The following is a 14,317-nucleotide window of genomic DNA, read 5'->3' as shown; positions in this document are numbered from 1 at the left end:
ATTTCAGAATGGGATGATTTGCACTTGCTCTGCAACTAAACAAAGATTTTAAAGTTTTAGGTGTATGTCTGTTAAGCTTACTGGCTATTATGGTAACCTTTCTTTCATTAAAAAAACGGAAGAGAAAAAGAAAAAAGGAAGTCTGGGATCAATGACCAAAATTTGCTCTCACTCCAAGATGGATGATTAGTGTTATACTCCCCCTCAGTCAAAATCCTTTGTCAGATTTATAAATTCACCCAATGTATATATCTGAATATAAATGTACTCGATAGAAATGACAAAATGCTATGAAATATAAAGATCAATGGATACAGACTGTAGAGAGAATCATTAAAGAAGAGGAAGGAAGTTTTACATTTTGTTGAGGCAAGAAACTACCAATTGACCATTTGTATGCAGGAAATGACACCCGGTGTAATAAACCAGTATCTGTATCACCACCAGAGTGACATTACACTTGCTTTACCTAAAGAAGCATCAAGAATAAATCTGGAGAAAAAGGGAAAATGAATAAAAAACCCAAGAGAGTAAGTAGCTACATATCTTTGGGAAAGTTAAAAAAGAGGAACGCCCATAAAACGTAGTATGTTCCACTGCAGAGGGAACAATGGACATAACCAAGATATAACTATACAAAAAGAGAGAAAAAAAAATCTAGAGACAGCAAGTCAGGAAAATCTGTATTTGAGTCAGCTACAGAGACACAGAAAACTTCCCATTCTAATCATAGTGTAAGTAAGCTAGATGCTATTTTTCCTTCATCTTTTCATGTATGCATTTTAGCGTGTCTAACTGAGTCTACTTGGGGTGCTACAAACACTTTTATCTGTATTTTACTCAAACTTAGTTTACATTAAGCACAATAACGCTCACCCAAAGGTCATGGTAAATCTATGAACTGAGACATCTTAACACCCCATCTCTTCAGCACATTCCTCAGAATTTTCAGATGATAACCATTTGTGTGTTCAAATGAGGAAGATACTGAGAGAACTCAGGTCACAGGCCAACAAGGCGTGGGGGGCTGGGGCAAGGGAAGGATTATTCACTTTCCAAAGCAAAACTCAATTTGTTCTGTTTTACCAAACTAAACTAAAAGGTTTCTTCAATCTGAAAGATCCAATTTTCTACTAACTGTCAATCAAAAATCCAGTTCCTTTTAAAATATTTTTTCTAGGTTTTTTCCTAGTTCTTTTTTGTCAATCAAAAATCTAGTTCCTTTTTTTTTTACTGTCAATCAAAAATCTAGTTTTGCTATTCTGCCTTTGTATTTCAGAACAAAAGAATACTGAAAACTGTAGACAGCGTAAGTTATAGAAAATAAACAATATTAGAAACACTGAGAGAACAATATTATTCAGCACCAGGTTTAGTTTCCACTTCTGAATACACATATGCTGCAACCTTCTAATGCAGATTTATGCATTGGAATCCTATGTAAAATAAGAACCCTATCTGAAGGTTATACATAGCTGATGAAAGACTACTGGTTTAAAGGTATGAAAAACCTAGTGAAAATTTCCCGACTTCAGACTTCTCTCCAACTATTCCAACTGCATCTCTGCACTTTTCTCTCCTGAAACTGTTGCTGCTCTCCACAGTCCCAGCAAGTCCCTTCACTGATAATCTCTCAGAAGGATCCAGGAAGGCTTAGTCATATTAGATCTCACAAAAGCTTCAGACAAATGTCACATGATGAAACTCTTCCCTATCCAAAGCATTGTAGAGAATTCCACAAGCATACAAGACTTCACAGACGTTTGGCTGGAACAAATAACTAACTGTCAAACAGCAGCTTTACCCATGGTGTATGGAAAAGGCATAAAGATTGAAAGAGAATGCTGGAAGCCTGTAAAGAACAAGAAATTATCTCAGCTGGAATAGAGGATGGACAGGACAGTGATGGAATCATACTGAAAATATCACTGAGTACGTATGAACAATTTTTCAGAGTTTATGCAAGCAGAGTTTTTAAAAATTTGCCTATCACACATCAATTTTGTAGTTTTTGTAAAAACAAAGGTCCACAGAAATTTATTTTCAAGGGAAATTAAGATTATTAAAGAGATAAGTGATACTTCCTAAAACAGTTCATTTTAAAGTCCATGTCAAGTTTCTTTGCTAATGAACTATTCCAGCTATTCTGCTTACTTAGCGACTAGATGTAAAATCCAATATATTTTTCATGAAAACAACCACTAATTTTAAGTCTTGAATTTTAAGTATTCACAGTAAAACCTTGAAAAGCAGTGTGCTTTTTCAAAGAGTATACAGCATCCATGTGCTGGTTAAGCCCCTGAGGAATGCCAAATTAAACAAAAATATTGAAACACTAATCATCAATGAGGATTCCTTTGATCATTCTAGATCTCAAAGCAGAATTAGATCCCTTAAGTATAAACTTATTTTTCTGATATATTTCACATGCCCTTTCTACCTTCTCTGCTGTGGAAGTTAATTGCCGTTTTAATCGTTCTTCGACTGCATCTAGTTTAATGCAAAGTTGTTGTGTAGATGTGAGATTTGCAAGTACAGAGACTCTCTCCAGATGTATGTTTTGAAATTCTTCTCTTTTCACAAAAGACTTGCTTAGGCAGAAATCTGAGACTTGTATGATGCTTCTGTTGTTAAATGCTATAGTAAAGCAATATCAGATAATCTACTGCAAAGAAAATTTAAAACTGCTTCCAAAATCCACATAAATAGCTATATGTAATTGTGGTGAATTTTAAGAGGCAGCAGTCATTTCTTCTGGAATAAACTTTAAAGTTGTTTCTTTAAATAACTCCTGTATATAAAAACTAGAAGAGGAGTTCTTGCTTTTGACAGCAAAATCAGCTATTGACATTTTAAACTCTATTCCTAGAATTCTACTCCTTCTGCAGAGCTAATAAAGTTGAAAATTCTGCCATAGGCCGCATTTCATTTTCAGATAAGACCCTCTTATTTTAGCAATAAAATGTATTCTTGCATGTAGATGATCAGTGAATGCTATTTCCTTGAAAGATGATATTATTTTTTAAGACATTTTTATCCAAGTGTGCCTAGTGGAATTCTAGCCATGTTATTAAATAAACTCAAACTCCATACAGTTCATTGTAGCAAGTATCTCTAAAATATGAGAGGTGGCATTAAGCACAATTTTAAACAGTTGCAGGCTTAAAATACTACCAGACCATTTCAAGGGTGAACTATGGAAAGAATGATTTCAACTTACTTGCTCAATCTGTGTTTCAAGGGACTCCATTTTCTCTTTCAACCTGCGGTTCTCAGACTCCTCACTGATCAGTGCCAGTTTAACAGAGCTACAATCTGCTTCTGCTTGATGGCATTTTAATTCCCAACTTTCTCCTTGTTCACAGGCTTTGTGGTAATTCTCCAAAAGTTCGCAGTTCTCTCTCTCCTAACACACAAAGCTTGTTTGTTTAGTAATTTACAGTAAGCTTCCCAAATAGGGATATCTATACTTCTACAGGTTATGACATGGTATCGGATGTTCTCTTTCCATTGAAAACTTTTCCATTTAGCCAAATCATTGAGAGGCTTGTCAGGAACTAGTGTTTTGTTCAAAAGACATCTGTTAAAAAATGGCTAAATTAACATTACAAATATAGGGTATAGCAATATATTGCAGAAATATTTTTTTACTATTAATCCCATATGGTGATAAAGACACGAGTCCCAAGTCTCTGTGTTATTCACTGTCTGAATTCTTAAGTTTAATAAACATACACAAACACATATATATATTAAAACACAGTGAAATATACTTCCTTGTGTACTGCAAAAACAGATAAGAAAATGTGTTCAAACTATTAACAATATGTTAGCAAAATGCAAGTAAGTTTCAGGTAGGAAGCAAATTATTCCATGGAAATATGGTTAAAATTTCATTTTTGGTTAAAACAACAGCTTTTATTAACAGGTTTAATCCATATGCTCACTTTAGAGTTCAGTGCACCCTTCAGCCTGACAATATCTGTGCTTGAATCCTGGGCTTTCATCTTCATATCATCAAGCTCATTCTGGTACTTTGCTAGTTTTTTATGCAGTAGCTATGAAGAAAGATTTCTTTGGTAAGGTTAAAGTATACTGTTTGCACCTTTACAAAAAATAGAACTTGTGTGTATCTAGCACCTATGGCTTTATTAACTAGTTATTTAAAGGCTGTATAAAATCTAAACCATGTATATTTCTAAAAATAAAATTTCGCATCTGTCAAAATAGTTACCTTCTTTGACTTACAAATAAGGCTAAATCTTCTCAAAGAGAAGGAAAATGTCAATAAAAGAATGGAGCGTTTCAGAAGAAAGACAGAAGGCTTATTTAGCAGCTAAGTGGGCATAACAAAATAGCCTGCCCCATTTAAGGAGCAGGGCTCAGAGTCAGTTTCCTTTTTTACATGTTACAGTCTCTCAAAAGCCCACATTTGAAAAAGCAGAAGACAGCTAAAAATGGAATTAAGTGGTTATCTCCTAATCAGGAAAAATAAAGCCACAAGTATTAGGAGAATGCACACAGTCCTGGCAACTACTGCTTGAAAAACAGAACAGAGTGAAGAAAAAATCCTGCATAAAGGTGGTCTTGAACTGCCCTTTTCAGCAACTCTTTCTTCCTTAGAAAATTACTATAAGAACACTCAGTTGCAAGAACCAGTATTGAGGAGGTGTAGGGTGTGAGGTGCCAGGGGCGAGTCGGGGAAGGTAGGCTATGGAGAAACTCCTGTTCCCATTGTGAAAAGGCTGTGAATTGCCAAAAAAGGCTCTGGGAACTTTTCCAGTAAGCCCAACTGGAGGAAAGGGAATGCTACTTTAAGTACTTCGAATATTGTCTAAATTAATGGAAGAACCTAGAGGAACTGTTACATATTATAGAAGCAAGCCCATTAAAAAGGAGCTGGTCCTGTGAGGCTAAGACTTTTTGTTTCTAACTGCTTCTAGAAGCACCCAGGCATTGCTAAGAAAACCATGAAGCTTTCAAAAGTGGCTAGAAGCAACAGAAGGCTGTGTTTTGTACCAGCTGACCACATCAGCAACAACTGGGTATCTGAGAGAAGGTTCAGAATAGTGATTCCCTAAGTAATCTCAGCAATGCATGTTTCTAGTGACACTCACTACCTACCTTTAGGGTATAGACCTCGACTGTTCTATAATGCTCAAAGAGGGCACTAATAAAAAAATATTAGAGAAGAGTTGTTTAGCATGGGAGTTGTCTCACCTAATTTTTGCAGCGCTGAATTAGACTCCTAATCTAATCTAGTTAGCTATGCTTCCTCTATAATGAAGGGGGAGAAACAGGTGAAATGAATCTTTTTAAAAACTAGGATAGGATGAATCTCCATCTGGAGGACTTTGCTTCATGTGAAAGGGAGCCTTAATGCCTGAAAACTTCAACAGCTAAAAATCAGGTGAAGTTAATCTGCTCCTTCAAAACAGGGTAATGCTTCTAGAGGAAGACAAAGCCAGGTGAGCAGAAAGTATTTTCAAAAACAAAGATACCCTACACAGTAGAATAAGCGTGGAGAAGAAAGAGCAAGTATCAGAAAACCTAAATGAAGGCAAGCAGTTGAACAAAGAGAAGCAAACCCAGAACATTACACAGTGATAAATGACTACAGCTATTAAGCTTAATTTCTAGCTGCTTGGAAAATACATTGATGAGAGAACATTGTGTGCGCTTGAGACAACACTTTAACGTATTTTAACTACTTCCATTAGTAACTGCTCAGAGATAAATAACATAGTAGATAATGTAATGTTGTATTATAACCAAATATTTCCAGCATCTTTTATCCAAAAGCCACTTTAAAGGAATGTAAAGAAATACAATACTATTAAAGTTTTGAACCTTATTAAGATGTGTACCGTGTTAAATTATTAGCAAGTCATAAGGTTGTAAGTGCTCTGGGCCAGTCACAGCACAGTATAAGAAATACTCGCTGCATCCTTTATAGTACTTTTCCATACAAGCAATAGTTATAACTGCCAGTGTTTTTACAGGAAGATCAGAAAACAACATTAATTAGCTTTTCCTTAAGATAAACATCCAAAACATTACATAAGAATAGCTGGTCCCCTTTATACAAGTGAGCTGAGAAATAAGGGAAAATCAGAGTTTGAAAAATGAGCTTAAAAACTAGTTTTCCAAATTTACTTCAGATGAGGGCCAAACAATTCTATGCACTACTTGAAAACACACAATCGTCCTTTTTATTCAAGGGTTCTCTGTACAAATATACCTGATTTTCTTCCTTAATATCAGAAAGATGCTCTTGTAACCTGTCATTCTCCTGAGCTAATGATTTTCTGTTCTCGTTAGTCTGTGCAAGTTCATTTCTGGTTTCTTGTAGCTCTTGATGCAAACTGGTGATATCTTTCTCACAGATACGGAGTGTTTCAGCAGATTTTCTATGCAGCAAACAATTAATATTTCAGGTGTGACAATATTGCCCAACCTAATACAAATGATAGCTTTTCCAGTGGTTAAGTTTGTAAATCATGAAACAAAGCGTAACACTTTAATATTTAATAGAGTAAGAAAAATATTATACATTAGCCTACTTGGCATTTTAGCCTTACTTTGTGGAATGCTCCAACTCAGAAATCAGAATCTTCAAATCTGAAATTATTTGCTCCTTGAAAAGAAATATAAAATTAAAATAAATCTCCCACCACTCCTCAGTATAAATGGAAAAAAAATATTATTTCTATTTTCCTTTTATTTGGCTAGCTGGTTAATTTAACTATTTAATGCAAAATGGATTGTGGTTTCCCAAGTTGCATAATGTACTGTTGACAGGCGAAAATTCTCATAATCTAATTTGGCAAATAAAGGAACAAATATTGTTATCTTCTGCAGAATCTAATTTTAATTTTTTAATCCTTTGTGGTTCTAAAGGTAGCATTTGGCTCACACTTCCAAAACGAAATGATGTCTTCTGTCTATTAGATAACTTATCATAGCTTTTCTACAATGAATAAGCTACCAGAGTCCAGTAGTTTGTAACTGATAAAACGAGAATTCCATCACTGTATTTCCATAAAGAAGGTAATACAAAGTATATCATTTTACTTCCTTGTCTTTGGATACAGGTATTAAAAGAAGCATACATAGGCTAAGGAAACATCTTCCACTGGAGACATAAGTGAGGTGAGAGACAGCCATCTCTTCTCAAAAATGGACACCGGTTTACATTTCACAGTTTTTAAAATGCAAAGGCAGTGCTTATGGCAAGATGATTATAGCCTGTCCTGCAATATCTTTTCTTTAAGATTTTGTTAAACATCAGTGCAAATTCTTGAGTTAACAATCACAACAGATAAAAAGTACCTTTTCAGTTTATCCTAAATCAATATCCACAAGACTTAAGCTGAAGAGAAAAAACAGTGTTTCAGAACCAAGAACCAAGGAGATTAATTATATAGTTTGAAATCGCACTGTGCAATAAACTGATGCAATTTTCTTAGGTAAACTGGTAGCTTAAGGTGAAAAGAACATAATTCAGATGCTTCTTCAATGACACAAAAGGCAGTATTATTTGGCACCCTGCATCTTTAACATCAGTGGATCCCAAGGAAAAATTTAGGCTAGATTTTATGACAAACAAAATATTTCATTCATCACAATTTACTCTTATCCACTTCAGCAAAGTACTTAAAGTCTCATCTCTTGATAAGTATAAACCATACAAGACACCAAGCATGAGATTCTCAACATTGCTCAAACCTACTGCTGTTGAAGTCGACGTGAGTTTTATTCTTGCCTTGAGACTGGAGCAGAACTAGGCCAGCACTGAGCACTGTTGCAGATACCAAAATAAGATAGGTGTGACGACCCAACAGAGCCTTTCCCTATTTATCTTTTGTGACTACGTGACTATTTACTTGTTAGAACATACTCTAATCGCCAGGTTTTCCTCAAACGTAGCAATCTTCTTCCTTCCTTCTTCCATACAGTCTTGCAAAGTTGCCTTCTCTTTGTTAAGTTGTGCAATCGTGTCTTTCAAAGCATAGATCTCCTTTTGTTGTACAAGGCTTTGTCTTGAAAAGTCAGCTGGACACAAGCAGAAAGTTCTCATTTTTATTAATTCAACCCACTTGAAATTAAAATTATGTTTATATGCTTTGGAAGTGTAAAAGAACATGGCAAGAGCTCCCCTCCAAGAAAACACTGAAGCATATACCTTCTTGAAACATATAAATAATCCAACTAACACTTACAGAACTGCATTCTTCCTTAGATCAAAGTCTTAAATTTCTTTGCTCAAAACAATTCTATCTTTAAACAGCAAACGTCTAGATTATTAAAAAGAACTTTCCTGGGTATTATAACAATAAAAGCTTAAACAGAATTACAATAGACAGAAGTAATATATAGACTACATACAGTGTGTAATGACTGATGAAATGAGAGATTGATATCCTGATACTGTCCAGTTTTTCTGAAATCCTTTATTTATTTAAATGAACTTTATGTAAGTGTAATGCATTTATAAATTCAACACCACTTAAAAAAAAATGCAAAGGTAATAATGAAAAAAAGCAATCTACTCACTACAAAAGCAAATTCTAAAAGATGTCTCTCCTTATCTTCATTCAGCTAATAAGGTGTTACGCATCACCTTTAAATGGTCAAGGTAACCAATCCTTATGTGATCTACATACATTGCATTCACAGAGTTGAAACACAAAAACTCTTCTTACAGTGAACCTTACATCTCATAAAAACCATGCAGGCTGCAAATTACTCTCTAAATATCAGTGTGATTTGGTTTATTGAATGATACTTATTAACCACTTTCAGGAGATAAAACATCCAAAGTAAAATTATCTGTAGCTCAGTCTTTGAGGGACATCATAGTATATAATCACATTCTGTTTTTTCCTCAGAACTTCTCCTTATTTCAAAACACAAGGCGAAAGGCATTCAAATTTCCAGCACATATTTTCAAATGCATGGCTCTGGAACCTGCTAAGACAGAGTTCAAACCTGGCTCTAAAGAAAATTCTGATGGAGCAACTAATCCTGGAAACCATTTCCAGGCACATTAAGAACAAGAAAGTCATCAGGAGTAGTCAGCATGGCTTCGCCCAGGGGAAGTCACGCTTTACCAACATGACAAACTTCTGTGATGAAATGACTGGCCTGATAGATGAGGGGAGAGCAGTGGATATCGTCTACCTTGAGTTCAATAAGGCCTTTGACACTCGCATAAGATACTCAGTGAACGTGACCTGTTGACATATGGGCTGGGTGAGCAGTGAAGTGGATTGAAATATGGCAGAACAGCCAGGCCCAGAGAGTGGTGATCAATGGCACAAAGTCCAGTTAGAGACTGGTAACTAGTAGTGTGCCCCAGGGGTTAATACTGCGTCCAGTCCTGGTTTTTATCTTCATTGGTGATCTGGATGATGGGGCAGAGGGTACCATGAGGAATTGTCCTGATGATGCAAAACTGGCAAGAGTGGCTGATACACCAGAGGGTCATGCTGCCATCCACGGGGACCTCGATGGGCTGGAGAAAGGGGCTGACAGGAACCTCATGATGTTCAGCAAAGGGAAATGCAAAGTCCTGCACCTGGGGACAAACAACCCCAGGCACCAGTACACAAGCTGAAAAGCAGCTTGGCAGGAAAGCTGAGAGGCCTGGTGGTCGACACATGGAACACGAGCCTACAATGTGCCCTTGCTGCAAAGAAGGCTAATGGTGTCCTGGGCTGCATTAAGGAAAGTATTGCTACCTGGTCAAAGGGGGTATCCTTCCCCTCTACTTAGCTCTGGTGAGACATACCTGGAGGGCTGTGTCCAGTTCTGGGCTCCCCAGTACAAGAGAGACATGGATATACTGGAAAGAGTCCAGTGAAGGGCCACGAAGATGATTGAGGGACTGGAGTATCTCTCCTGTGAGGAAAAGCTGAGAGAGCTGGGACTGTTGAGCCTGGAGAAGGCTCAGGGGGATCTTATAAATGCCTATAAATACCTGAGGGAAGAGTGCAAAGAGGACAGAGCCAGGCCCTTTTCAGTGGTGCCCAGTGACAGGACAAGAGGCAATGGGCACAAACTGAAACACAGGAGGCTCCTTCTGAACATCAGGAAACACTTTTTTTCACTGTGAGGGTGATGGAGCACTGGAACAGGTTGCCCCAGGCAGGTTATGGAGTCTCCTTCCTTGGAGGTATTCAAAAGTCATCTAGACATGGTCCTGAGTGGCTGGCCCTGCTTGAGAAGGGGGGTTGGACAAGATGACCGTCAGAGGTGCCTTCCAGCCTCAACCATTCTGTGATTCTAAGCATTCTCGCTATTTTACAGAAAAGGAATGGAGGGACAAAGATCAATTGAAATGCTATCTGATTATTTTGGATGCCCAAACTGTGACCTAAATTTTCAGGATAGAAAGTATTACATGTTCAAAAGAGCAACATTGATTGCTGCCACAGCTGTGAGTGCTCCACATTTCTGAAAATTAATAACCAAAGTCTCAAATCAAGCACTCTGAAAACAGGTCATATGTATAGTTAAACTGAAAAGTTTGGTTGTGCATCACCCCAAAATTCTAATGTAGCGACAGCAATATTATAAAATACTGCATAACAATATTTAGCAGTTTAAATAGCATGTACTTTCTCTTTCTGCAATTACCTGCTTTATTCACTGTATTTTTGGCTAAGAAGATGATCTGACAGACAAGCTTGCTTCACTAGACAACCTTAAGACTGGCATTCCCAACTTCTTAGTGTTTGTCTCTGAAATAAGTTACTTAACTTGTGTGAAGAACAAAAGCCACAATTTAGATTCCCATCATGTGTCACATAACATAGAAGACAAACCATTGTGGGGACTATACTGCTGTTCTTTCTTCAGACAAGCACTGGAAAGAGACACTTTGCCAAGAGTACATTATTTTGCTGACAAGAGAAGGTAACACAAGACTTGGAAATCTCTACTTCCATTCCAGACTCCAAAAAGGGAAAAGGTTCTCTAGTGGGCACACACACTCTTTCCATCTTCTCCAATTCTACCTCTCCAAGAAGATACCATTAGCTGCTCATCCTTTCTCTTCTCTTTGGTCAGCCCCAAATCTTAAGGTTTCTCATCTTAGACTCCTTCCCTACTAATACTAAACTCCTAAATCCATCTTTTCCATTTCAATCTCCTTTTACTTCCAATCTTTCTCTTGCTTTCAGGATTATTGTCAGAGTCCTAAATATTCTGTGTGTATAGCTGCTCACAGGTTCTAGTCATGGTGCACGTCCAATAGCTCTAAGTCCTAACCACAGTCTTGGAACTAGTCATCCAATTTTAAGGATCTTTCCAGTCTCTTTAACCACTGGATGTCTCTGATCCTTCTTCACTCCCTCCTCTCGTTTTAATTAATTTTCAATCTCTGATTTCTTGCATTGCCCCAGCTTTCCCTGGTGCCACATCCACACTCTGTTTCTCCATTCACTGACTCCAGTCTTGCTGTTTCATACTTACAGTCTCCTCTGACAACCAACCTTCCTCACTGCAAATTCTTGTCCAGCCAATATCCCTATTCTTCACTTGTCTCCTGGCTCTTTATTAACTTTACTTCTATCTATTTCACTACGATTATGCTGCCTCATCCAAATTGTAATCTCAGTATTCTCGGTCTCCATTAATTTCAAGATTCTTTGCCTGGACTTGCCTCACAGTAACGAAAAATGCTAATGAATCTAGATTGGAACATGCCTCAGTTAGATTATATGAGACCCCAGATGCCAAATTGTGAAAAGTCTCTATCCAGCTTTAATGAACTGGGTTTTTGGGGGCGGTTTTTGGTGGGTTTTTTTTTTTAGGCTTAAAATACACTTAATTGGGGCACATTTCCTGGGAACTATTAACAGCATGCAACTACACATATACTGACATGCCTATCAAACATTAAATCCCTAATTCACTGTATCAGGAGTACAGGATTTTTAAAACAAAATATGTGGATTTTAATGTGGATAAAACATCTTTTTCTCTAGCCTTCTCAGGAATGGCTTAAACACTTTAGCAAAAACATTAAAAAAAATTAAGTTCACTTTGAATTAAATGCTTATTCATTTGAATGAAATGTTCATCTCAAATGAAATATTTAAATCCAAATAACCGGAGTTTGAAATTTGTAATTAACAGAAAACAAGATAATTTAACAGCATTAGTGAGCTCTAACATTAGATGTAATTAGCTATAGGTTAGCTTTATTCTCCCTTCACAAATACAGCACTGCATTTGAGAACAGATTATGTCAACTGCATCTACAGAAAATGATAAAAGACTTCTAACACAATACAGTTGTAATTTTGGAAGTGAGAAAATATTCCTTGGCACTACAGGAATAATAATTCATGTATCCACCTCCCTTAATCCCATAATATAAAAAAGGTACAATATAGGATATATACTATAAAGGATGTTTTCCTGATTCCATCATCATCTTACGGCACTGAGAGGTGCTACCACCACCTTAGTGGATCATAAATATAACTGATATGCTCAAACACTGCACATTGGTACCAACACACATTGTTCAGTTGACAGTGTGTATCGTCACTGAAACTTACTTGCAAGAGCTTTATCACATAATTTTAAAATGCAAAAACCTTCCAATAAGGAAAGAAAACAAATGGTCTGCACTTGAAATTTACAACTGCCAAAAGTATATTTATTTGCATTCGACATGTTTTCTTTTAACCCATAAGAGGAAAAAAAAAAAAAAAGGAAAAAAAAGGGTAATATAACAATTAGCCTATTGAATTTTATTACAAAAATCATATCTGTCACTCACCAATTTTTTCATTCAAAAGCATAATTTTCTTTTGGGTAAGTTGCATTTCACATTTTTTCTTAACAAGGCTTCGCTGAGCCTCTGAAAGACTCTGTTCTGTCTTTTCATTCAATAATCTGTAAGAGTAGAAGAGAATTCAGACATTTACATATTATTTTTTTTCCTTTTTGGAATGCCACTAAAATCACAAAAGTTAGGAAAAAGTGAGATTCTTATGTATATTTTAGAATATTTTATTAATATTAACTTTAATCTCTTGATAATAAAGTCTGAATACTCCTGTAAAGAACCACAGGAAAGTAAGAAGAATTCTTTACAACAGGTGGACATAAAAACTTCTCAAAAATTATTAAAATAAAAATCATCACTTGGGACATACATTGGAATTCCTGACCTATTTCAAGTTATATCCAAGTCATATGTTTAAATCAGGTAGTGTAGTATTAATGATTCTCAAATTGTTGAAGGAACTGAAGAGAACTATCAGCCTGGGTCTGGGGGAAGGGGGGAGAAAAAGATATTTTAGTATCAGCAACTAATCTTTAATTTTTACACTATTCATAAATCTGACAAATTATTATAAAGCAGCAATAACTCAGGACTGGACTTACAAAAGAGTTCATGTCATTTTACAAATCACAATACTCTTAGAAAGGTGTTGTGGGCCAGCACAATATTGCGTGCTAGCACCCAGCACTCCCACCAATCAAAATTCAACCAAAAAAACCACAACAGCCATGTGTCGACTACACCAGTCACTTGTAAGGACACACAGGTTTAGGAGAGTGGTTGCCTAACTGAACTCTATTTAAGGAAAGACAAGAGGAAAAAGTCGCAGTATCTTCTCTTGCAGTCTGTTCACTCTGTAGCCTAGTTCAGTCTGTGATCTAGTCCTTCGTATCTCTCCACACAAACTTCACATGTGATTGATCTTTCCCTCCAGTCGGTAAGTGATCCTTTTTTACCTTGCACTCACTGACCTATGCTTTCTTCCCTAAAGGCTTTGATTGAGTCTAGTCCCACTACATGCTTCTGAACATGGTTAGGAACTCCAGTTGAGCAGCAGGCCATAAACCCTATGCAAGGCTTCAGTTTTATTTCCTGTCATGAAAAAGCTCCAGAACTAAGAAAAGGATGTTTAAAACTAACTACATGACACTCATTAGTTTATCCGTGTTTGCTTGCCTCTATAACAAAAATTAAAAAAGAATTATTTTTGTTTTAAATTCATACGCAATCTACCAAAAAAATCAATCCCTGCAGCTTCTAATGGACAGCTCCTAACTCTAAGTCAGAGTAAATTTTTTCACTGAAAACAGTTTTCAGCATATCATAATATCAACAAGCTAAGAACATTTACATATAAATAAGCAATGAGGAAAACAATTTCATTCCAAAAAGAAGGATGGCTCATAAGAGCAACTGTCAGAAATTCCTTTCCCTTTGAGCTATATAACAGTTATGAAAACCAATTAACACAGGCTGAGGTTACTCATCAAACTAATGCAATTATATACTTTT

The 14,317-nt window shown here is 36.4% G+C and overlaps 1 protein-coding gene across 1 annotated transcript in view; it reads right to left on the bottom strand.

The window, feature by feature from the left end:
• Nucleotides 1-14,317, bottom strand: part of TSGA10 (testis specific 10) — a 48,087-nt gene that overhangs the window by 17,572 nt on the left and 16,198 nt on the right. Inside the window, 9 exon segments of the mRNA XM_086481904.1 lie at nucleotides 1-35; nucleotides 2,432-2,598; nucleotides 2,601-2,637; nucleotides 3,221-3,406; nucleotides 3,948-4,058; nucleotides 6,242-6,410; nucleotides 6,582-6,637; nucleotides 7,901-8,055; nucleotides 12,797-12,912. The exon segment at nucleotides 1-35 is cut by the window's left edge and continues 168 nt beyond it. Coding sequence (XP_086338030.1) covers nucleotides 1-35; nucleotides 2,432-2,598; nucleotides 2,601-2,637; nucleotides 3,221-3,406; nucleotides 3,948-4,058; nucleotides 6,242-6,410; nucleotides 6,582-6,637; nucleotides 7,901-8,055; nucleotides 12,797-12,912 — 1,032 coding nt within the window.

This window comes from Leptosomus discolor, chromosome 1 (genome assembly GCF_034619465.1).
Source record: "Leptosomus discolor isolate bLepDis1 chromosome 1, bLepDis1.hap2, whole genome shotgun sequence".
NCBI lineage: Eukaryota > Metazoa > Chordata > Aves > Leptosomiformes > Leptosomidae > Leptosomus > Leptosomus discolor.
The sequence above is the reverse complement of the archived record's forward strand: the minus strand, read 5'-3'. Positions and strand labels throughout refer to the sequence as shown.